Genomic DNA, 26,096 nt, shown 5'->3' on the forward strand with positions numbered 1-26,096 from the left:
TTCGCTGGACTCTCTCCAATTTATCCACATCCTTCTTGTAGTGTGGGGCCCAAAACTGGACACAGTACTCCAGGTGAGGCCTCACCAATGTCGAATAGAGGGGAACGATCACGTCCCTCGATCTGCTGGCTATGCCCCTACTTATACATCCCAAAATGCCATTGGCCTTCATATCCAGCTTCTCGTCCACTGTCACCCCTAGGTCCTTTTCCGCAGAACTGCTGCCGAGCCATTCGGTCCCTAGTCTGTAGCGGTGCATTGGATTCTTCTGTCCTAAGTGCAGGACCCTGCACTTATCCTTGTTGAACCTCATCAGATTTCTTTTGGCCCAATCCTCCAATTTGTCTAGGTCCCTCTGTATCCTATCCCTGCCCTCCAGCATATCTACCACTCCTCCTAGTTTAGTATCATCCGCAAATTTGCTGAGAGTGCAATCCACACCATCCTCCAGATCATTTATGAAGATATTGAACAAAACCGGCCCCAGGACCGACTCTTGGGGCACTCCACTTGATACCGGCTGCCAGCTAGACAAGGAGGTAAGCCCCAAGGATGTTGGATCAGGCTTAAGGGAGGTAAGACACAGGATCCTTGGATGAAAGTTGCTACAGTTGGGCAGTGTCTTTTTTTTTTTTTTTTTTTAAATCTGTCTGTAAACTCTTTTGGACCTCAGATGTTTGTAAAATTATCCCATGTCCCTTTAACCTTGGGAAGACCTGAAGAAAAGGGAGACTATTTTGGCTAAAGGTATCATCTCAAAGACATGGCTGGTAACTCAACTATAGGGTGGCAAAATTAGTCCCCAAAGGACATGGAGACAGCTTTTCCGGTCACGTGCCATGTTAGATCACTGAACACTCTGATGCGATGTATTTTAGGGTTATAGCTCAAGGGGGCACAGGGTGCCTATTATTTACAATAGCACTTTCCCTTGACTCTAGTGTCATCTAGTGGCAAAATACTGTTAATCTGCAGCTCTTGAATGTAATGAGAGGCAGCAAACAGCAGTAAGACTGTCCTTCGGAGAGGTGGGAAGCTGCTCTGTGATGTCATCAAGCTTCTAGACAGTATTTTTACTAATACAATTAGGCTCTTCTTGAAGAGCAGGGTATTGCCTCAAGCAACGATCAGGGTGCTCTGCAAATCCAACATGCAATCATCAAGGGACAAAAACAGTTGTAAAATGCATTTCAGCACAAAGATGTGATCATTCCTCATGCCCAGTAAAAATGGGAAAATGGGAAAGGTCTTCAGTATCATTCAGATTACAAAGATGATGAAACCAAGGCAGAGAGGAGAAGTTATCTGCCCAAAGTCACACAGAATCAATAATGGCCCATCTACACAGGAAGTTAATTTGGATTAAGGTAGGATGTGAATTTAAAACAGAATAGCTATTCCTGATTAACTCCCTGTGTGGATGTTCTTAGACGCTCATATTCCAGAATAAGCGCATCCACACAGGGAGTTAATCAGAAACTCTTCCCTGTGTAGACAAGCTTTAAGTAGCTGAGCACTGCAGATGGCCTGAAGGAGAGCAAGGCTTGGCTTTGATGTCTCAGGGCCTAACTTCACTGTCTTGCACCTTGTAGAGTTATTTACCCCTGTGCAAAGGGGATGTAAATGCTCCCCACAGAGTGAGCGAATGGACTGTTCTGATTTGGTAGCATTTTTACAATGACTTTGCACACATGTTCCATCGCCTTCATGCTCTTAGCTTTGTGCTAACTACCATGCTGCTTGAAACAGCCTCCGCTCCCCATTTGCCGAGTCCCCTCTTCTGGTAAACCCACTTCCTTCCAGGAACTGATCCTTCTTCCTCACTCTTCTTGAGATGCTGTCCCATGACTTGCCTAAACAAGACTAAACCTTGTGAGGGCACAGAACACATCTTACTCTAAAACCCCATGTAAGTGTTGTTTAGTAACAGATTGAGCCCAATAACTTGTGTGACTATCAAGGATTAACGGGATACAGTTCTAGGACTCTGCTCTTTTTGCTTCTCATTAGACCCACACTCGCTACTGAAACAGTTTTCAAGAAGAGGGGATCAGACACCACATCCCCTTCCTGAAGAGAAGGAAATATGTCCAGAAAAGGCAAAGCAGAGAAATGAGGAGAAAGCTATGAAGTCTGGGTGTCTCACGACTTCCTATCAGTCCCACCTTGGTTCTTGGTACCACATTCTCAGAAGCAGAAAAGCAAAGGAGGTACCATGTTAACAAGAGAGAACTGCAACGAAGCAGTAGTTATCTGCCAAGATCAACATGCTAGAAGAGATGCCACAACACAGAAAATCCACATCTCAGAGATAGATATTGTGATTTCTAAGGAATTTGTGCTAATGACATGTCAGTCTAATCAATGGATAGTCCACTCCTAACAGGCCATGCTTTACACTCAGGGTACGTCTACCCTGCGGCTAGGAGGTGTCATTCCCATCTTGGGCAGACGTACAAGTGCTAACTCAGCTTGACCCAACTGCAGTGTAGACAGCCTCTGGGACTGCAAGGCAGGAGCGACCACTGCTTCGCAGGAGCTGGATTTGTTCTTATACTAAACATTCTTTAAGGTTGACTTTACTGTGAAACATTCGACTGATAATTTTCTGGACTTAGATGATTCAGTGTCTCCACAGAACGTGTCTCTCTGTATAGGTGCTAAAAACTGGATTCAGGATGAAAAACAATTGTGGCAACATGCAATGAAGGCTTGCATAGAGACGTCATTCAGAATAAAGATGGGCTTCTCAGACAAAGAGAACCACGGGCTACAAGCAGAGGTGGCTTCCAGTACTAGGCTGGGAACACTGCTGACGACAATGCCAGGAAGCTCTCAAGCAACCACTATGGATAGCCCAGTAGCTCTGAGTTTTACAGAGTAACATCTGGCCAAGGGAAGGGTCATCTCACAGAGGAGGAGATGACACGGATTTTGAGGGCATTTCCTAAGCTATTGCCATACTCCCTAGCAAGACACTTGCCATGTAATTTCAGACAGCAAATGTTGGTTCCTCCATAACTGGCCAAAGAATGGGGTTAGTAAAAACAAGACTTGCTTGTAAGAAACCAAACCTGGATCAGACAGTGGTAACTTATCAAACCAATTCCCCTTGCAGAACTGAGTGCTTGTTGTTTTGAGTGGAACAGCCTCCATACCATCAGCAGCAACTTGATTTAAATGGGCAGCAATGCTGGGGAATGCTCAGTCTAGAGCATGTGCTTTGTTAGAGATTTTGGTCCCAGGACTCATTTGGCCCTCAGCACCAAAGCATCGAAGGAATGGGCAGAGTCTCCTGGCATGGGGGAACATGCAGAGTCTCTAAATCAACCAATATGGAGCTTTGGCTCCTTTGCCTAGGATTGTGTGTCGGCTCAGAGCCAGATTATCAAGTGTCTGGGCACAGGCTTGCCACGCGCTGACAGAGGGGCGAACTGGGCAGTCAGAATGTTTAACATTAAGCCCTAAAGCAAAACCCTTTCCAAGTATCTTCAGTATTTATAGGGTACCAGTCAACAGAGTGTCATTTACGCCCCAAGATACATGCACAACTTGCCCACTCATGGGCAAAATGCTGTGCGGGCAGCTCAGAGCATTTAGCCCACCTTGTTTCCACGTGGGCAGCTATCCCAGGTCACAAGGAAACAGAGCCTGAGCTGGCAGAGCCCTAACTTGCAAAACTGGTTTCCAGTACCGAAGATGAAAGGAAGTCTGTATGTAGCTGAGCATGCAGCTTTCACGGGTATCAGTGGGCGTTTTGCATTCTGTCTGACAGCCGTAAACAGCAGTTAAGAGGATGCCCAAATAACCCTACAGTACATTTAGAACACTGACAATTTCCACAGTGAACGTTTAGGAGGAGGACTATCCACAGCATGTTACAACGCAGGAATCAGTAGATGGGATAGGCTGCATGTAGTCCAGTCTCTGACAGGGGCCAGCACCAGATTCTTCAGAGGATGGTGCAAGAAAAACCCAAGTGAGCCACTACGGAATAAACCCAGAGGTTCTCAAACTGGGGTCGTGACCCCGTTTTAGTGGGGTTGCCAGGGCTGACTTAGACTTGCTGAGGCCCAGGGCCGAAGATGAAGCCTGAGCCCCACCACCCGGGGCTGAAGCCTGAGGGTTCAGCCCTGCGTGACGGGGCTTTGGTTACAGGCCCCCTGCCTGAGGCTGAAGCCCTTGGGCTTCAGTTTTGGCCCCCCCCTGCATGGGGCGGTGGGGTTTGGCCTTTGGCCCCCCCCATCCTGGGGTGTGGGGCTCAGGCTTCGGTCCCCTCTCCCAGGGTCATGTAGTAATTTTTGTTGTCAGAAGGAGATTGCAGTGCGATGAAGTTTGAGAATCCCTGGAATAACCTGTCGAGTGGGGAAGTCTCCGCCTAACTGCAGGAGTTAGTGTTTGGCTTGTGTTATGAAGATGTACAAAACCTGTGCACCCTAGCTAGTGTAACAGTGAACGTCCGAGCCTTTTGAACGTCTGAGCAGCTCTTTGACTGCATGTGGTCAGGTTGTCCAAGGTCTCTGAAGGGTTAAAGTATGGCATCTATGCCTCTGCTCCAATTTTCCGTTGGCTTTGGAAACATACATTAAAACTAGGTTCAACAGGGGCAGGTGACCAAAGCCCACAGGTCAGTCAAGAACATGGAGACCTGGGAGACGGTTTGGAATCTGGGGGGAGCATGGGCCGTTATAGCAGGGATAAAGGAGAGACAAGACAGAACTGGGGGAGAATCGAATCAGCATCTTAGATGTCTGTATACTAATGTGAGAAGTATGGGGAATAAGCAGGAAGAACTCTAAATACTAGTAAATAAACACAACTATGACGTAGTTGGCATCAGAGAGATCTGGTGGGATAATACACGACTGGAATATTGGTATTGAATGATACAGCTTGCTCAGGAAGGACAAGCAGTGAAAAAAGGGAGGAGGTTTTGCCTTGGATATTAAAAATGAATACACTTGGACTGAGGTTGAGATGGAAACAGGAGACAGACTTGTTGAAAGTCTCTGGGTAAAGATAAAAGGGGTATACCACAAGGGTGATGTCATGGTATGGCTCTACTACAGAGCAACTAACCAGGAAGAAGAGGTGGATGAGGGGTTTTTTAAACAACAAAATCATCCAAAGCACAGGACTTGGTGGTGATGGGGGACTTCAACTACCCAGATATCTGTTGGGAAAATAACACAGCAGGGCACAGATTATCCAACAAGTTCTTGGAATGTATTGGAGACCATTTTTTATTCCAGAAGGGGAACACAGCTACCGGGGAGAGGCTGTTCAAGATTTGATTTTGACAAATTGGGAGGAACTGGTTGAGAATTTGAAAATGGAAGGCAGCTTGAGTGAAAGTGACCATGAAATGACAGAGTTCATGATTCTAAGGGATGGTAGGAGGGAGAACAGCAAAATAAAGACAATGGATTTCAAGAAGGCAGACTTTAGCAAACTCAGGGAGTTGGTAGGTAAGATCCCATGGGAAGCAAGTCTAAGGGGAAAAACAATAGAAGACAATTGGCAGTTTTTCAAAGAGACATTATTAAGGGCATAAGAGCAAACTATCCCACTGCATAGGAAAGACAAGGAAGCATGTGTAGGAAGTTTCTTACCCCACTGCGTAGGAAAGATAGGAAGAATGGCAAGAGACCTCCTGGCTTAACCAGGAGATCTTCAATGATCTAAAAATCAAAAAAGTCCTACAAAAAGTGGAATCTAGGTGGAATTACAAAGGATGAATATAAACAAATAATACAAGTATATGGGGACAAAATTAGAAAGGCCAAGGCACAAAACGAAATCAAACTATCTAAAAACATAAAGGGTGACAAAAAAACATTCTACAAATACATTAGACGCAAGAGGAAGACCAAGGACAGGGTAGGCCCGTTACTCAATGAGGAGGGAAAAACAACAACAGAAAATGTGGAAATGGCAGAAGTGCTTAATGACTTCATTTCGGTTTACACCAAGCAGGTTGGTGGTGATTGGACGTCTAACATAGCGAATGCCAATTGAAATGAGGTACGATCGGAAGAAGCTAAAATAGGGAAAGAACAAGTTAAAAGTTACTTTGGACAAATCACATGCATCCATCGAACTGGGTATTCACCCACGACAGCTTATGCTCCAATACGTCTGTTAGTCTATAAGGTGTCACAGGACACTGCTGCTTTTACAGATCCAGACTAACATGGCTACCTCTCTGATACTTGTACAAATTAGATGTCTTCAAGTCACAACGGCCTGATGAAATGCATCCTAGAATACTCAAGGAGCTGACTGAGGAGATAACTGAGCCATTAGCAATTATCTTTGAGAAGTCATGGAAGATGGGAGAGATTCCAGAAGACTGGAAAAGGGCAAATATAGTGCCCATCTATAAAAAAGGACAACCCAGGGAATTACAGATCAGTCAGCTTAACTTCTGTACTCAGAAAGATAATGGAGCAAACAATTAAGCAATCAATTTGAAAACATCTAGAGATAATAGATGTGATAAGTAACAGTCAGCATGGATTTGTCAAGAACAAATCATGTCAAACCAACCTGACAGCTTTCTTTGACAGGGTAACAAGCCTTGTGGATTTTTTTTGGGGGGGTGGGGTGGGGGGGAGACGCGAGGGAGAAAGCAGTAGATGTGGTATATCTTGATTTTAGTAAAACTTTTGATACTGTCTCACATGACCATCCCATAAATAAACTAGGGAAACACAACCTAGATGGAGCTACTATAAGGTGGATGCAAAACTGGTTGAAAACCATTCCCAGAGATAGTTATCAGTGGTTCACAGTCATGCTGGAAGGGCATAACGAGTGGGGTCCTGCAGGGATCAGTTCTGGGTCCGGTTCTGTTCAATATCTTCATCAATGATTTAGATGATGGCATAGAGAGAGTACACTTATAAAGTTTGCAGACGATACCAAGCTGGGCGGGGTTGCAAGTGCTTTGGAGGATAGGATTAAAATTCAAAATGGTCAGGACAAACTGGAGAAATGCTCTGAAGTAAATAGGACAAAATTCAATCAGGACAAATGCAAAGTACTCCACTTAGGAAGGAACCATCAGTTGCACACATACAAAATGGGAAATCACTGCCTAGGAAGGAATACTGCAGAATGGGATCTGGGGGTCATAGTGGATTACAACTAAATATGAGTCAACAATGTAACACTGCTGCAAAAAAAGCGAACATCATTCTGGGATGTATTAGCAGGAGTGTTGCAATTAAGATACGAGAAGTAATTCTTCCACTCTACTACACTCTGATACGGCCTCAACTGGAGTATTGTGCCCAGTTCTGGGCACTACGTTTCAGGAAGGATGTGCACAAATCGGAGAAAGTCCAGAGAAGAGCAACAAAAAATTATTGAAGATCTAGAAAACATGACCTATGAGGGAAGATTGAAAAAAATTGGGTTTGTTTAGTCTGGAAAAGAGAAGACTGAGATGGGACATGATAACAGTTTTCAAGTATGAAAAGGTTGTTACAAAGAGGAGGAAGAAAGTTTGTTTTTCTTAACCTCTGAGGACAGGACAAGAAGCAATGGGCTTAAATTGTAGCAACGGAGGTTTAGGTTGGACATTAAAGAAAAACTTCTTAACTGTCAGGGTGGTGAAGCACTGGAATAAATTGCCCAGGGAGGTTGTGGAATCTCTATCATTGGACATTTTTAAGAGCAGGTTAGACAAACACCCGTCAGGAATGGTCTAGAGAATTAGTCCTGCCATGAGTGCAGGGGACTGGACTAGGTGACCTGTCGAGGTCCCTTCCAGTTCTATGATTCTATGACTGGACACCCAGACACAGGAGCAGGCACCCATGTAGGTCTTGTACGAGCCACCAGAACTCCCGGACAAAGATAATTAGGGCAGTATATATAAAGCTTAACTGTAAACTAGGCACATATCCAGGAAATCCAACATGTTTTCAGCAGAAAAGGTGAATTTAAAATATGCTCTTAAAGAGTGAGTTACTTCCTTCTCTGAAATGTAAGGGTCATTTGGAGGGAAACAGCAATGTCACATTACTGGAGAGCAACAGGGGCAGGCTCTGCAACACTGAATCAAATAAAGAATGACCCCCCCCCCCCAAAAAAAAAAAAAAAGATCGAAAACAGGCTGCAATGATAGATTGTTCACCTCCCTCCCACCAGTGCGATCCCACTGAGAGAGGACTGTTTGTAACTAACTGAAAAGGTTTCTGGTCATTTGGAATAAAGCTATTTTTGATTTGCCTTGCTCTCTTGACTGACCCCAGGAGGAATCCCTTGTGTCCAGAACCAGCCCAGACTGAGCTATAACACCCAGATAACACAAAAGCTAGACTTTCCTCACTGGCCATTTTATTTGGGGGTTTCCTTTTTTGCCCCCTTTAATCTAAGATGTTCATTGGCTAAAATCCTGGCCCTGCTGTATGCATGTGTGCTAGTTCTGTGAGGCTGCAGACAGACCTTTGGTTACACTCTGGAAAGGCAGCAAGAGCTAATGAAGGGAATTCAGCAGATTAGCGTGCGCAAACCCTCCCAAAAGCCAACACACTGACGTAGTGGAATGAGTTTCTCCAAGCAGGCAGCAGGGTCTCAAGCTGAAGTACTCACCAATTTGCTGGCTTTGGCAGCTTCCAAAGATTCTGGAAATAAAATAGAAAAACAAAGAACCATAAGACGTTTGTCACATATGCCACACAGGGCTCTTAGCACATGAGCAGCATGGCAGAGGGAAGTCCCAACTCACTCTCTGGAATCCTTTGCTTCACTTTGAGAGTTAAGCCAAAGTCTAGGTCTAGCTGAAGGATCACTAGAGGTGACTATGAGGACGAATGAAAAGTCTGGGGAGAAGCAATGTCAAAACAAGCAGGCATGCTGAATTAGATGGCCTTTTCTAGGGCGGCAAGTGCACTGTGTTCTTAAGGATAACTCAAGTTGGTTATCCTTGGTGTTGATCCTGCTTTGAGGAGCGGGTTGGACTAGATGACCTCCTGAGGTCTCTTCCAACCCTAATCTTCTATGATTCAAGGAATATCAACTATTTCAAAACGTAACAGCAAGCCCATGACATCTATCCTCGCCTCTGGTTAGATGACTGCAAGATTTCAGAGAGCTTTGGATCATCTCAAGCCTAAAAAGCCCCTTTTTCAGGACCACAGAAGGACACTTGACCCTGTCTCCACCAATTCGATTCCATCTGGTAATCAAAGGTGATTATATCTCCATAAAATAGGGCCAGCTAAAGGCTTCTCAGGCCTGTAACATCGCTTGGTAAACTAAAATATGTTTCTATAGTTAGCCATGTGAAATTCTCCATATGGCTAATTTATGAGCACAAGTCAGGTATCTCACTGAGCACAAGGAAAGTTAGGCATTTAACCAGCTACATGTGTGCAAATAAAATGAAGTGCATAGAAAAGACCAGCTGTATGAGGCAATTTCTTGCTTTCTGAGCGCCTCTCAAAAGGTACCTCCCAACTTCCTCCACCTTTGTTAAATGGCCGTCTCTGTTCAGCAACCAATGCTTGTCGACCCCTCAAGAGAGGTTGCACTACACTTGATTTGCACACGCATGTAAGTTGCACACTCAGACGTATCTGTGCAGTTGCCTAAGTTTAACTTTGAAGATCTAGATTACAATGTAATGCGTGGAGAGAGTTTAATGCTTCTGGAGCTGTGATCCTGTCAGGGCTCCAACTAATCAGAGTCAGGCTTTCTCACTATTAGAATGGGAGAATCCCCGCCCAGGAGAATCCAATACACTGCAGCATATGCTGACTATTCTGTAGCTGGCATTCTTCCTTGAATTATTACACTAAAGCCCCATAAGTTGTTATGAGGGATTGTGTCCGTCGTAATTGGTCAGGTGCTCTATTTGCGGTTTCCTCTATAAAACAGCAAATGGAGCTCCTGACCAACTCTGACAATCAAGGGTGTCCTGGCATTTAAATGAACAGCTGCAAACGCTAGAGTCTGGGCTAAAATCCAATTCTAAATAAAGGGCCCTGGCATTTTCACCTGGATTCGGGATTTTTCTTCACCTCCTGTCCTGTACTGTTTGTATCTTTGATGTACCCTGTTAAACAGCTGCTGCATTCCACCCCAAAGACAGCTACAGTTTAGCGGTGAGCAAAGCGATTCCCATGTATAGGTGTGTGTAGGCATGATCAAAATATACCATTTTATCATACAACCTTGATTTAAGTGCAGAAGTTGTGTGTACTAAGCACAGGAGGAGGATTTGTTTGGGTAAATTTCATCCTTTGTTTTGTTCCTGGATATTTGATAGGTCTGATATTGTGGCTTGCAGCCCTGGTAGCTGTTTATATGTCATTCATTGTGGGTAGCACTCTGATTGCATGTCTGTAATAACGTGAATTGAAGCATTAGCTGCCCAGACAACAGACATTATAGAAGCAGCTCATAAATCAAAGACCCCAACCATCTCCACTGTGCTTCTCACACCTTTATTCCTTTTAGCAGGGAAGGTGCTAGATTTATGGGAATTGAAATCTCTGCATCGTATACTGCAGAGGCAGAGACTGCAGCAGGCGCTGGTGTTTCTATGGAAACTCCCTGGCATGGAGCCACGCTTCATGTGTCTATATTTTGCTTCTCCAAAGAACACTGCAACCAGTGCTGACCCTGTGTGCTCTGACCCCTTCCACCTTCCTCTTGGTCTCCCACCATCACCTCCACCAGCCAACTCCACAGCTCACACCTTTGAGCTACTCATTTCAAACACCCCTGTCTTATCCCTCTGATCCAGGAGTGACTGCTCCTCACCGTTCAATTCACCCTCTCTGAACTAGTATCTGCAGTGTGAGAGAGAGAGAGAGTGTGAGTGTGTGTGTGTGTCCGTCCGTGTCCCCCTCCCTCATTTTCTGAGGCAATCCCCCAGATCCCTCTGTCAATATCCACCACTCTAGCCTCTCTGGCTCTTCATTAGCTCTTCTCCTCCAACCTCTTACTTCTTCAGACAGCACCCGCTGGGATGCCTTCAGGTACAGGAGTCCAGCTACCAGCGCTGGAGAAAGCAGGGCAAACTGGAGCTCCCTCTCCACCAGGAGGTGGGCAAAGTCCAACTCACAATCTAAAAGCCTTTCTCCAGAATTTCTCTCAAACGAGGAGCTTCAGAGGGATCTATCAACACTAAACGACTGGGCAGCACAATGGCAGATGAAATTCTGTGCAAGGTAACGCACACAGGCAGGTACTAACTGAGCTGCCCCGACACTTTGCTTACACTTAATTGAAAACCCAGCACTTAGGAAAGAGACCTGGAGATAATTGTAAGCCGCTCCTCCTCAGAGTGACGTAGCGATCAAAAAAGCAAACAAAACATTAGGAATAGGAGGAGCAAATACTGACGCTATTCTAATACTATTGGCTAACTCCGTGGGATGCTCTCTCCTGGATACTATGTTCAGTTCTAGTCACTGCCTATCAAAAAGAATGCAGCAGAAATAGGCCCCCCCGGGGGGAGAGGGGGGAGGACAGCATAAGGCAATGGGGATTAATAGAGGCCTAGAAAGACTTCCATGGGAGGAGAGACTGAACATTAGGGACTATTTAGAGAGGAGACAGAAATGAGATGACAGGCTCATCATACAGGGACAAACAGAGGCCTAATGAAATTAAAAGGCAGCAACATTTAAAAAAAAACCCAGCTGCCACCCACTGCCAGCCCCCTTACCACTGGAGGCTCGTTCTGGACTGCTTCACTTAGACTGCCTTTCTCCAGGCGGTTATGGACATACTTCTTGACTCATTTACCTATCCCCCACCAGCATTCTACTTGAGCTTAAGCCAGCGTGGATTTCAATACCACTAAACACTCGAGGACTTGAGGAAGAAAACCAGTGATGTTCTCGCCACCCTGGACTTGAATCCTAACCTTACCTGCATGATGGCAAACTTGACAGCAGCCTCCCACCAACTTCAGAGGGCTCTGGATCCAGCCCTTAGCGGGGATCCGGGATGGCCTTTATAGCCTTTCCCTGGATGCTTGGTAAGATGCACTTGGAAAGTTAAACTAAAAGAGCAGTGCACCAGTAAGTGCTGTGCTTGCACCTCCACGTGCCCCAGCGGAGGCTCCCCTCTGGCAGAAGAAAGGGTAGAAGGGATGGGTGAAGATTTCCTCAAGAGGTCCAATTCTAGGCAATGCTGGATGTCTGACATATGGATCCCTCTTGGGCTGGAACGAAGGGGAGACTAGGACTCATAAGAAAGACGAGCGGACCTTACCTCTTTTGGGGACCTTTGAGGCAGAAGATTCTGGGGTTTCTGGAGATGTTGTATCTGCTCCATCTTCAAAAACCTGGATCTGAATAAATAGAACAAATTCAATGTTACCAGCGAGGAGTGGCATGAAAATACAGCAGCCCCATTCTTTAATACAACAGACTTCACTTTGTGCTGATTTTTAGCTCATTTCTTGGTGTTCCCCCCTTCCCATTTTCCTGAAAACTTATATTTAAAATGGACTAGAAATCCATTGTGGATTGGAGGACCCAGTTGCCCAAGCAATCTAAAGCAGTTTACAGGTCGCTATCTACTTCAACCCGGTCTGTGGATCAGTTTACGGTTCTGACAGATAAGGAGAAGCTAGGATTTTTTTTTTAAGTATATTTTATCTGATCTGAACAGAATTGTAAAGACTCCCACATTCCTCAGTAAGAAAAGCTGCTTTTCTCCAAGATGTAGCAACCTTTGAGGGCTCGGAATGGCAATACAATCAACACAGAGGTCCTAGTGAAAGCTGCAATGCTCTCAGGGAGATTCCAGTGCCTGAAACCAGAGACGGTCTCAGGTTTGGGGCAATGCGATGAAATCTAAAGCACTGGGGTTCTAGGGGTCTTTTTAAACAATCTTTTTTGGCCAGGCTCTTAACTGACAAATAACGGAGGACAAGAGGTTTGTTAGCAAGCAGGCAACTCTGCTGTAGCCTGCCAGTCTGTAATTGGTTCCTACTTAGATAAGGTGCCCAGGTCACCAGATACACACATCTTAAAAAAGCAAAGGAAGAGGCATTTTAATGAGACACTATGCCAGCGGCTCTCAACCTTTCCAGGCAGACTACTGTACCCTTTGCAGGAGTCTGATTTGTCTTGTGTACTCCAAGTTTCACCTCACTTAAAAACTACTTGCTTACAAAAGCAGACATAAAAATACAAAAGTGTCACAGCCCACTAGTACTGAAAAATTGCTGACTCTCTCATTTTTACCATATAATTATAATTGGAATATCAATATTGTACTTATATTTCAGTGTAGAGTATATAGAGCAATACAAACAAGTCATTATCTGTATGAAATTTTAGTTTGCACTGACTTCGCTAGTGCTTTTTATGTAGTCTGTTGTAAAACTAGATGAGTTGATGTACCCCCTAGAAGACCCCTGCGTACTCCTGGCTGAGAACCACTGCTCTATGCTATAGAAATAATGACAACGCCATTGAAGGCAGCGCAAATACTCAAAGCAGTGTTTAAAAGAAGGTGGAAAGGGAGAGGCATCCTTTGATCCTGCTGACAGGGCACCCCTCAAGTAAAACCACATGCTGCTGACCTCTTTGGATGAGTTCTGTAAAAGGGAGGGTTTTGAGCCATCTCAGCAGTGCACAAGGGAAAACTTTTCACTTGCCCTTACAGGAATCCATCCTAGGAGGAGATTATATAGTCTTGATAATGGGGCCTCCCACTCCCTCATACAGACTAGAACGGCGGCTGCATAGGATTGCTCTGCCTACAGCCATCAGACCTCTCCATGGCATGGGAATCAGCACTACTGTACCTGAGGACAAACTCTAAGGTCTCCACCTGTTATAGGAGGACTCATGCTTGAAATCCCTGACCCAGTGAACGGAAATCCCAAGTATTTTACAGCTGCCAAAACATGCGCAGGAAACACATCAGTGTAAACAACTCTCAGTGTTGACACAGTTGCTCACCGTGCTGTTCCAGGCCTTTGGTGAGCAGTACAGGGACATGGATGGGAAAGCCACGCTCAGAAACAAAGAGCAGGGAAAGAACAATGGCTCTCCCAACACCATTTCCATGCTTGGGTCCGGTACTTACAGTCTCCTGAGGCAGCTTGCCAGGATGCCAAATCTAACCCCTGCAATGTGCATCTACAAAACACAAGTCAGCCTCTCCTCCTCCTGCCATATCAAACCCAAATTCCCTCCATTAACTTCCATTTAATACTGGCTAGGAGGCACACGGTTCCAATCCAGCCCGGCTGCTCACTCGAACTGCCTGGAAATTCTCCAACAGAACAGTTCTGCATCAGGGACAACAGATTCCCTAAACAGAAACAAAGCAAAGACAGTAAGATTTTGACAAAGCTCCGACAGAATCCAGACAGGTATCCAAACCAGCCAAGTCTCCTGCCAGCTCACTCACCTAGCTCCTCAGCAGCCCACCCGGAATGCTGTCAGGCACCCTGTACGTCCAGCCTCCTGCCTGGGGGGCTAATGGGGACCCAAGACCCTGGAAGTTTGGACACTGGGGATTCCAGCTCCTCTTCAGCCCACCAGCAGAATTGTTTGAAAAAAGATTGCTAGGAAGGATTGCTAGGAAGAGATGGAATCCACTTAAAGAGCAGGAAGAGCATCTTCACAGGCAGGCTTGCTAACTTAGTGAGGAGGGCTTTAAACTAGGTTCGCGAGGGGATGGTGACCTAAGCCCAGAGGTAAGTGGGGAAGTGGGATACCGGGAGGAACAACAGGGAGGAGGGTGTAACAGGGGAGGCCTCCTGATTCATACTGAGAAAGTAGGGCAATCGGCTAGTTACCTTACATGCCTGTACACAAATGCAAGAAGCCTGGGAAACAAGCAGAAAGAATTGAAGTCCTGGCACAGTCAAGGAACTATGAGGTGATTGGAATAACAGAGACTTGGTGGGGTAACTCACATGACTGGAGCACTGTCATGGATGGGTATAAACTGTTCAGGAAGGACAGGCAGGGGAGGAAAGGTGGAGGAGCTGTGCTGTATGTAAGGGAGCAGCATGACTGCTCAGAGCTCCAGTATGAAACTGGAGAAAAGCCTGTTGAGAGTCTTTGGGTTAAGTTTAAAGGCGAGAGCAACAAGGGTGATGTCGTGGTGGGCGTGGGCTATAGACCACCAGACCAGGAGGAGGAGGTAGACGAGGTTCTCTTAGGACACCTAACAGAAGTTTCCAGATCACAGGCCCTGGTTCTCGTGAGGGACTTCGATCACCCTGACGTTTGCTGGGAGAGGAATACAGCGGTGCACAGACAATCCAGGAAGTTTTTGGAGAGTGTTGGGGACAACTTCCTGCTACAAGTGCTGGAGGAACCAACTAGGGGCCATTCTCCTCTTGACCTACTGCTCACAAACAGGCAAGAATTGGTAGGGGAAGTAGAAGTGGATGGCAACCTGCGCAGCAGTGACCATGAGATGGTTGAGTTCAGGATCCTGACAAGTCAATAGTTGGTTGCTGTGATTATTAACACAGCAGTCAATTGGTGTCATAGGGGTATGTGGCACCTCAAGTGATTAATAAACCAAGACCCTTACATAATTCATGCAAGTGTCATCAGTACCGAATGAGGGAGGAGAAAAAATAAAATTAAACCTGGGAAAAACAGACACTAAATAAAAGGGTTTCACAGTTTATCAGGTACCAGATCTGCCTTTATTTTTTTTAATTGGTTCACACAGCAAAGTTTCATTGTGAACCTAGTAAGAAAGTGCCTTCTAATTGCCTTCTATGACGAGATAACTGGCTCTGTGGATGAGGGGAAAGCAGTGGACGTGTTATTCCTTGACTTTAGCAACACTTTTGACACTGTCTCCCACAGTATTCTTGCCTGCAAGTTAAAGAAGTATGGGCTAGATGAATGGACAATAAGGTGGATAGAAAGCTGGCTAGATTGTCGGGCTCAACGGGTAGTGATCAATGGCTCCATGTCTAGTTGGCAGCCGGTATCAAGTGGAGTGCCCCAAGGGTCGGTCCTGGGGCCGGTCTTGTTCAATATCTTCATTAATGATCTGGAGGATGGCGTGGACTGCACCCTCAGCAAGTTTGCAGATGACACTAAACTGGGAAGAGAGGTAGATACACTGGAGGGTAGGGACAGAATACAGAGAGACCTAGACAAATTAGAGGATTGGGCCAAAAGAAATCTGATGAGGTTCAACAAGGACAAGTGCAGAGTCCTGCACTTAGGATGGAAGAATCCCATGCACCGCTACAGACTGGGGACCGAATGGCTCGGCAGCAGTTCTGCAGAAAAGGACCTAGGGGTTACAGTGGACGAGAAGCTGGATATGAGTCAACAGAGTGCCCTTGTTGCCAAGAAGGCTAACAGCATTTTGGGCTGTATAAGTAGGAGCACTGCCAGCAGATCGAGGGACATGATCATTCCCCTCTATTCGGCATTGGTAAGGCCTCATCTGGAGTACTGTGTCCAGTTTTGGGCCCCACACTACAAGGACGATGTGGAAAAATTGGAAAGAGTCCAATGAAGGGCAACAAAAATGATTAGGAGGCTGGAGCACATGACTTATATGAAGAGGCTGAGGGAACTGGGATTATTTAGTCTGCAGAAGAGACGAATGAGGGGGGATTTGATAGCTGCTTTCAACTCCCTGAAAGGGGGTTCCAAAGAGGATGGATCTAGACTGTTCTCAGAGGTAGCAGATGACAGAACGAGGAGTAATGGTCTCAAGTTGCAGTGGGGGGGAGGGAAGGGAGAGGGTTAGGCTGGATATTCAAAAACACTACTTCACTAGGAGGGTGGTGAAGCACTGGAATGGGTTACCTAGGGAGGTGGTGGAATCTCCTTCCTTTGAGGTTTTTAAGGTCAGGCTTGACAAAGCCCTGGCTGGGATGATTTAGTTGGGGATTGGTCCTGCTTTGAGCAGGGGGTTCCAAACCTAATATTCTATGAAAAGGAAGAAAGGAGAGCAGCAGAGTATGGACCCTGGACTTTAGAAAAGCAGACTGACTCCCTTAGGGAACTGATGAGCAGGATCCCCTGGGACGCAAATATGAGGGGGCAAGGAGTCCAGGAGAGCTGGCTGCATTTTAAAGAAGTCTTATTGATGGCACAGGAACAGACCATCCCGCTGTGCAGAAAGAATAGCAAATATGACAGGCGACCAGCTTGGCTTAACAGAGAAATCTTCAGTGAGCTTAAACACAGAAAGGAAGTTTACAAGAAGTGGAAACTTGGGACAGATGACTAGGGAGGAGTATAAAAATATTGCTCAAGCATGCAGGGGTGTAATCAGGAAGGCCAAAGCACAATTGGAGTTGCAGCTAGCAAGGGATGTGACGGGTAACACGAAGGGTTTCTACAGGTATGTTGGCAACAAGAAGGAGGACACAAAGTGTGGGACGCTTACTGAATGGGGGAGGCAACCTAGTGACAGATGATGTGGAAAAAGCTGAAGCACTCAATGCTTTTTTTTGTCTCAGTCTGCACAGACAAGGTCAGCTCCCAGACTGCTGCACTGGACAGCACAGTATGGGGAGGAGGTGAGCAGCCCTCAGTGGTGAAAGAACAGGTTAAAGACTATTTAGAAAAGCCGGACATGCACAAGTCCATGGGGCTGGATCTAATACATCCGAGGGTGCTGAGGGAGTTGGCTGATGTGATTACAGAGCCATTGGCCATCTTTAAAAAAGGGAAGAAGTTGAATCTGGGAAACTACAGATCAGTCAGTCTCACCTCAGTCCCTGGAAAAATCATGGAGCAGGTCCTCAAGTAATCCATATTGAAGCATTTGGAGGAGAAGAAGGTGATCGGGAACAGTAACATGGATTCATCAAAGGCAAATAATACCTGACCAACCTGATTGCCTTCTATGATGGGATAACTAACTCTGTGGATATGGGGAAAGTGGTGGACACGATATACCTTTACTTTAACAAAGCTTTCGATACGGTCTCCCACAGTATTCTTGCCAGCAAGTTAAAAAAACATGGATGGGATGAATGGACTATAAGGTGGATAGAAAGCTGGCTAGATCGTCGGGCTCAACAGGTAGTGATCAATGGCTCCATGTCTAGTTGGCAAGCGGAGTGCCCCAAGAGTCGGTCCTGGGGCCGGTTTTGTTCAACATCTTCATTAATGATCTGGATGATGGGATCAGTTCCACACTCAGCAAGTTCACGGATGACACTACGCTGTGGGGAGAGGTAGATATGCTGGAGGGTAGGGATAGGGTCCAGAGTGACCTAGACAAATTGGAGGATTGGGCCAAAAGAAATCTGATGAGGTTCAGCAAGGACAAGTGCAGAGTCCTGCACTTAGGATGGAAGAATCCCATGCACCAATACAGGCTGGGGACCGAATGGCTCGGCAGCAGTTCTGCAGAAAAGGACCTAGGGGTTACAGTGGATGAGAAGCTGGATATGAGTCAACAGTGTGCCCTTGTTGCCAAGAGGGCTAATGGCATATTGGGCTGCATTAGTAGGAGCACTGCCAGCAGATCAAGGGAAGACATTATTCCCATCTATTCGGCACTGGTGAGGCCACATCTGAAGTATAGTGTCCAGTTTTGGGCTCCCCAGTACAAAAGGGATGTGGACAAATTGGAGAGAGAGTCCAGTGGAGGGCAAGGAAAATGATTAGGGGGCTGGGGCACATGACTTATGAGGAGAGGCTGAGGGAATTGGGTTTATTTAGTCTGCAGAAAAGACGAGGGAAGGGATAGCTCAGTGGTTTGAGCATTGGCCTGCTACACCCAGGGTTGTGAGTTCAATCCTTGAGGGGCCCATTTAGGGATCTGGGCAAAAATTGGGGATTGGTCCTGCTTTGAGCAGGGGGTTGGACTAGATGACCTCCTGAGGTCCCTTCCAACCCTGATATTCTATGATTCTAAGAGTGAGGGGGGATTTGATAGCAGCCTTCAACTACCTCAAGTTTGGGGTTCCAAAGAGGATGGAGCTCGGCTGTTCTCAATGGTGGCAGATGACAGAACAAGGAGCAATGGTCTCAAGTTGCAGTGGGGGAGGTCTAGGTTGGATATTAGGAAACACTAATTCACTACGAGGGTGGTGAAGCACTGGAATGGGTTCCCTAGGGAGGTGGTGGAATCTCTATCCTTAGAGGTTTTTAAGGCCCAGCTTGACAAAGCCCTGGTTGGGACGATTTAATGGGTGTTGGTCCTGCCATGAGCAGGGGGTTGGACTAGATGCCCTCCTGAGGTCTCTTCCGACCCTCATCTTCTGTGATTCTATAAACAAGTTCTTCTGGATTCTGCTCCACAGAGAATTTCAAGATTTGGGGGTTTTGTTCCAAATCTCACAAAAAACAAAATGTTGAAATTCCCAAATCCTTCAGGAAACAGAATTCCCATTCTTCTCTGCACAGTTCTACTGCTCGCCAGGCCCAGGAGTTCCTGGTCACCGCATTCATGTGGAGACCAACCCCTGCCATCCAGGTGGAAGCTGCAGCATGCTGCGTTATCACAGGGCAATCACCATGGCTCCAGCCTCTATTATTTTCTTTTTTTCTCTTACTTCCCTCTGAACAAGTAAAAGCATCGTTAGCGTGCACAATCCGTAAGAGAGACTTTATGATCGCTTGCCATGGTGCTGGGGATCAACAGAGCAGCCTTGAGCTGAGGCCCTACACGGGCTCACTCTCTCTGCGTGCATCTACGCTACAAGCACCACAGAGGCACAGCTGCAGCCGTGGTGCTGGAGCGTAGACACTTGCTACAGCGACGGGCTTCCACTCCTATAGTAAATCTGTACAGGGAGACTTTGGCAAACCAGTAAAGTGCCTGAAGCCACTATGGCTTATTGCTAAAAGCAGCCAAGGCAGCAGGCTTAGCTTAACCAAGGCAGAAGGGGAGGTGGTTTTTTGGGTGCCACGGAGAGGGCAGCTTGACCCCGCGTCCTTCCTGATAAGGATTGTGTTGAAGTTGCTGATACATGCATCTTAGAAGAGCAGGATGTGCCCCAGGAATGTCTATTGGGGCCTCAAGGCTGCAAACTCTGGAAAAACCCACACCTGGTTAATCGATAATAGAAGGAGCCTCTTGCTTGCCCATTGGAACTGCTTGCTTAACAAGTCTGCTTTAAGGGACATGTCATTCTATTACTAATGTATAAATAAGGGGGGAAAGTTTGCGGTAGTGGGACTCTTCAGGACTGGACTCTCCCTCTGGATGCATCATGTGTTCCTCACCTGCCGACGGGCTGCCGCTGCGCCACTCAAGAGCCACACTCAGCTTTGGTAATTATCCAGGGTTGGGGGTGTTTTACTAACCTGTTGCAGACGTGTGTATAAGTGCTTGAGACTAAAGTAAAGCACTCTTGTGTTGTCCTGTTTGTGCCAGCCATCGATCAGTCGGACGGCGATGTCTCCCCGATTTATTCCCCGACACCACCTCGCACAGAGTAAAAGTTACCAAGGGCTTTGGGTTGAAAGAACCCCAGGTAACAAATCCACTCACTTGAGAGGCGGTAGCTTGGTCAATGGTAGAATTCTTCCATTGGCCTAATGGTGTCTACACTGGAGCTTAGAGGGATTTAACTAGGTCTCTCCAGAGTGTGACTATTTCACACCCCTGAGCTACATAGCTATGTTGACCTACATTATAGGTGCAGGCCAGGCCTCTGGAAGAGCTTAGCACCTTCTCACAGGTTTGCTACATCACCACACCTCTACCACAGAGTTTGTTTTTCCTAAAGGGATTTATCAGCTCCAAGACACTTACTGCCTAGTGTATTTAAGATCTCTGAAACTTTGTTTTTATGAACAGTCTGGTTTTGAAGCTAGCACTCCATAAACAAGTTAAAAGACTACTGCTGTGTTTTATGGATGCAGTTTCTATTTGCACTCATTTGCAATGGGGTAGGTAGGGTTTGGTTTGTTTGTTTTTTGGAGGGGAGAGTGGGGAAAGTTTATTTGGGCCTTGTAAATTCCAAGAAATAGTTTTTATGGGTTTAACAGGACTCTGGTTGCATCAATTTGATTAAAGATCTGTTTTATTAGCAAAAAAATAAGTCACAAAGTTAGAATGCTGCTCAAGAGAGCCTCATTTATTGTTAACACCCCACGGTCCCACATTGCATGTAACCACAGAGCAGCGATGCGGCAGTGGCTTTTGATGGCGACCTAGAGACGAACTACAGAGGTGAAACAATAGTTTCATTTATAGCCGAGAACAGGAGCAGGACGAGAATCCTGTTGAAAGCGCCTCTAAAAGAACCTTGTCCTTTTCTGATTATTTTTTTAAACTGATTTTTCAAAAATTAACATTGGTGTTTTAGTGGTTGCTTTTGGTTTAAACTGAAAACTGGAATCCTAATGACAGGTGTGATCCCTTGGTTATGCACTCTAACCAGTGCACAGAACAAGTAACAGAGAAAGCAGCATACACAGCATAACAACACTCCTAGCCCCACAATGTGCTTGCATCCTCTCTTTTCATGAGAAGAGACCTCACCTGCAGCAAACTCCCATTCCAGCTGACAACATTGCTATAGCAACCGAGCTGTGCTCCCTAGCAGCATCAGAAAAAATTTTGCAAAAAGAAAAGGAGGACTTGTGGCACCTTAGAGACTAACCAATTTATTTGAGCATAAGCTTTCGTGAGCTACAGCTCACTTCATTGGATGCATAATGTGGAAAATACAGAAGATGGGTGTTTAGATAAGCTATTACCAGCAGGAGAGTAGGGTGGGGGGGGGGGAGAGAAAACCTTTTGTAGTGATTAACCAATTTATTTGAGCATAAGCTTTCGTGAGCTACAGCTCACTTCATTGGATGCATACTGTGGAAAATACAGAAGATGTTTTTATACACACAAACCATGAAAAAATGGGTGTTTATCACTACAAAAGGTTTTCTCTCCCCCCCCCCACCCTACTCTCCTGCTGGTAATAGCTTATCTAAACACCCATCTTCTGTATTTTCCACATTATGCATCCAATGAAGTGAGCTGTAGCTCACGAAAGCTTATGCTCAAATAAATTGGTTAGTCTCTAAGGTGCCACAAGTCCTCCTTTTCTTTTTGCGAATACAGACTAACACGGCTGTTACTCTGAAACCAGAAAAAATTTCATTACAGAAAACAGGGAGCAAGACGTTCACCACCCAGACTCTCAGACAGTCCCAGTTTGTGCCAACCCCCCACCCCCAAAAGCAAAACAAACACAAAACTATGAATGTTCTTAACCATCTGACTGCTGGACGAGGAAAGGACTGAACAGCAGTGGGCACCTCTCTCTCCAAGCGGTTTCAATTCGTTATTATAGATTGATTCTCCTCCTCCACTTTTTTCCTGAGCTCTCAGGCTGGAGCCAGTCAGTGAAGGATATCTGTGCTCCACAGAAAGGAGCTTTATAAAAAAAGCGAACACTCTTACAGGGTAAGACTCTAAGAACAGGCAAAGAAGTTATTAAGCAGCATGCTCCCATCATACGGAGCAGACATTTTAAAACCTCTCATGGATTTGGAGTCCATCCTCCCCAGCTCTCAGCTGCCACGCTGGATTTGCCCCTCTAAAAGGATCCAAGTCCTTGCAGCTGCTTCAGAGTTCCGCTTGTACAGGCAACGGTGCTCCCAGGCAAAGTCAAACTGGCCTCACAACTGAAAGCCTCCTTTCAAATCTGGGGAAAGAGAGGCTACTCACCAGCCTCTGCACACTGGTGGGATGTGTCCCTTCCCCGCACAGCCCACAGGTGTGCCTGGGCAGAGGCAAGGCACTGCAGGTACTGAGTAACTCCTGGAAAAAGGACAGCCTGGTACACCTTGCCCGAAGAGGAGGCGAGACAAAGAGGGTAAAACAAATAATCCAAGAGGAAAGATATGGAGGCAGAAGCACAGACACAGATAGCTACCTGCTGCTCAGAGTAAGTCCCTTCCACTTCCAGGAAGAACATTTTAAGAGAGACACTTTCCTGGAACGTAGCAGAATTTGTTGAATTCCCACAGAACAGGCCAGGCCAGGAACGACCTCTGGGATCCAAATCATTAGATGGAACAACTGCAGAGCGGGATGAAGGACGAGAAGCTTTCTGAAACAAGGGGACTGGCAACACCAAGAAACAAGACAGAGACTCCCGTGCAAAGTCCCAGGGAAGAGTGTATCAATAGTGACCGCGCAAGACAGGGCCGTCAGTCTGACCCGAGCCTTGTCTGCATCTCTTCTAACCAACGGCCTGGCATAACTTAGCCCTTTCCTCCAGTCTAACAGGAATGCACTGGTGTGACGAAGCAGGACTGTTCTTAATGTTTCCTCTGAATACTGTAGGGGTGCCTATGCAGTTCTTAAGTATCTAGGGGGTGGGATAAGGGTGTATGATCGTTGCAGAGCCCTAGAGGGCAGGTGTGTGAAGGGGTCTGGACACAGAGAATGGCCGACACCCTGTTTCCTGGCAACTGATGGCCTGGGCCCTTCTCCCCTGCAAAGTGAGAGCTAAAGGGTTGGAGAACAAAGGAATCAGGTGACCTCCTGGCCCAGGAAAGGGACAAAGCCCAGAGGAGGAGGGGCTGGAGAGAGTTTCAGTTTGGGGCTGGCTGGAGACAAGGAGTGAAGTGCAGATGGGGTTGTCTGACTCACTGCCCCGCAAAATGGACCCAGCTGAGGGGTCCTGTTCTCTGCACCTACAAGCTCTGGTTTAGACCATGTTCCTGTCATCTAATAAACCTCTGTTTTATTGGCTGGCTGAGAGTCACATCTGACTGCGGAGTTGGGGTGCAGGACCCTCTGGCTTCCCCGGACTCAGCCCGGGCAGACTCGCTGTGGGAAGCGCATGGACGGGCAGAGGATGCTGAATGCTCAGAGGTCAGACGCAGGAAGGTGGAAGCTGTGTGAGCTGTGTGTCCTGCAGAGAGGCTGCTCACAGAAAGGAGACTTCCCCAGAGTCCTGCCTGGCTTCGTAGGGAGCAGTTCCAGAGCATCGCCCGGGGACTCCGTGACAACTGGTGATTGAGTGTGCATCCGTTTCTGCTCTGGATTCAAACACACTTTGCATTGCTGGTTAGTGTGAAAAGATCTACCAATGGACTGTCACATTTCTTGAATACCTCTACTAACATCTGCTTAATCAATCACTCATCCTGGTCCTGTAGCCTGAAACTTTTCTTGTAAGCTCACACATTTTCTTTCCCAGCTGAGTGAGCTAAGGGACACACCTGATAGACCAGGTACCAGTCGAGAGGGCCAGCAAAATGGCTGGCAGTGAGCACCTCCTTGCTTGATGATATTGAACATTGCTGTGACGACGTCTGTCAGTGCTGGACCAACAACCCTTTTAATCATTGTCAGAAAGGACTTCAGAACCCACCTGATGGCTCCTACTTCCAGGCCATTTACTTGCAGCTTGGCTTCCCATATAGTCCATCAAAAACATACCATCACATTTTGGACATGGGTCAGTCCATTTCGGGGCATCTGCCGAGACTCACACAGCTGGGGATGGAGGACAGAAATGAGCTCTCACTCAGCATACCGCCCTTAGCTACCACAGGGCCACAAATGTAAAGTGAGGAATAACTACTGTTAATTTTTCTCTGGAGGACACTTGGAGGCAAGGAGTCAGACAACTGTTGGATTGATTAGCAGCCATCTCTAACCCAACCATTCTGTCACGGTGGGACTAAAAATATTTTGCGTTGCTTGGATGCAGTGGACTAGCCATTCCATTGGAAAAGTGCACAAAGGGACCATTAAAGGTGAAAGGATTAAAACTGTGTTTGCACATCGCCTCGTACAACAGGGTCCCAGCCCACGACTCGGGCTCCCAGGCACCACGGTAACACTGATACTAATTAAAAATTAAAAGTTAAAGAACTTTAAATCCAAGCTACTAACCATACATGTTTAGAGTGACATGCCCCATGTTCGTCAGCGATATTACAGAGATATGATTATGGCATAACTATGATGTATTTTATGCAAGATAGGTCATGTAGGATGTCACTGAAAAGGTTCCGATTCACTGACTAGGATTATCCTATTTGTATGCATGTATCATTTTGGTACCTGAAGTTAGGAATATTGTCTATGCATCTATTACAAATGTGTTTACACCTGGGGAACACCCACTAGGCAGAATGCAATCAGTCTAGATAGCTGGCTGGGAATGGCCATTAGGGAAAATGTTAATCTTCCACTGGGGATCTTTCCTGAGGACACCACAAACAGGTTCCGAGTCATTGCTGCTGTGTCCCTACAGGGAAATGCGACCAAATCACCCGTTACTGGACTCCATCTTGGAACACCAGTGTTTTTCCACTGAAAGGCATGGGAACTAAAGTTGGAGACAAAGAGTTCCCGCCATATACAAAAGCTATTTAAGGAAGGGGAGTGACATCATCAAGGTTCTTCACTGACCCCCCACCCAAGAAACTGCTGGAAACACCTGAGGAACAAAGACTGGACTAGGGGAGAAGGGCTGAAATCAGGCTAAAGGGATTTCTAGCCTGTGAAAGGAATACCTGGACTTTTAAGCTGCAAGCAAGTGTAGCTTGCCCTCAAGAATCTCTGCAAACTGCCTAAAACAACAGAAAGCTGTTGTAAAGCCTTCTCCACATTGAGGGAGAGGGCAAATTTCACGAGCTTCCCTGTATAGTTCCCTGTGTGGTGCAAGACGGTATAATTTTGGGTTTACATTCCAGCAGGGGGTGCATGCCTTAGCAACTCGGAGGTGCCTTAGCTGAGCCTTCCCTTGCAGAGCTGATCTCAGCGTCTGTGTCCCCCCACCTGTATGTGTGCTGGTAGGGGCTTGTGGGCCTGTCACAGCAGTACAGTGTAAAAAGAGCCCAGGCTGGTGGGTCAGGCAGGCTTAGTGGTACCCCAGTTCCAGGCAGCACCCCGGAGGAACCTGTCACATAGAGTTAATTCCTCATTTAGTTTAAAATGATGTAATTTCCTGCTTCACTTGAAGGTACCTTCCCAGCCTACACTCCCAAGTTTTCCTTGCTGCGCTCATTTAGGGTATGCCCACACTGCAAAGAAAACCCTGTGGCACCAAGTTTCAGAGCCCAGGTCAATTGACTCAGGCTCACGGGGCTCGGGCTGCAGAGCTAAAAATAGCAGTGTAGACATATGGCCTCTAGCTACTGCCCAGGCTTTGAGACCCATCCCCTCATCAAGTTTCAGAGCCCAGG

General features: G+C 46.4%; 1 protein-coding gene across 1 annotated transcript in view; it reads right to left on the minus strand.

Annotated features, from left to right (window-relative positions):
* Positions 1-26,096, minus strand: part of DCTN1 (dynactin subunit 1) — a 116,371-nt gene that overhangs the window by 65,329 nt on the left and 24,946 nt on the right. The window contains 2 exon segments of the mRNA XM_074951989.1: positions 8,602-8,633; positions 12,238-12,316. Of these exon segments, the coding sequence (XP_074808090.1) occupies positions 8,602-8,633; positions 12,238-12,316 (111 nt within the window).

The sequence above is a fragment of the Natator depressus genome, chromosome 4 (assembly GCF_965152275.1).
Source record: "Natator depressus isolate rNatDep1 chromosome 4, rNatDep2.hap1, whole genome shotgun sequence".
NCBI lineage: Eukaryota > Metazoa > Chordata > Testudines > Cheloniidae > Natator > Natator depressus.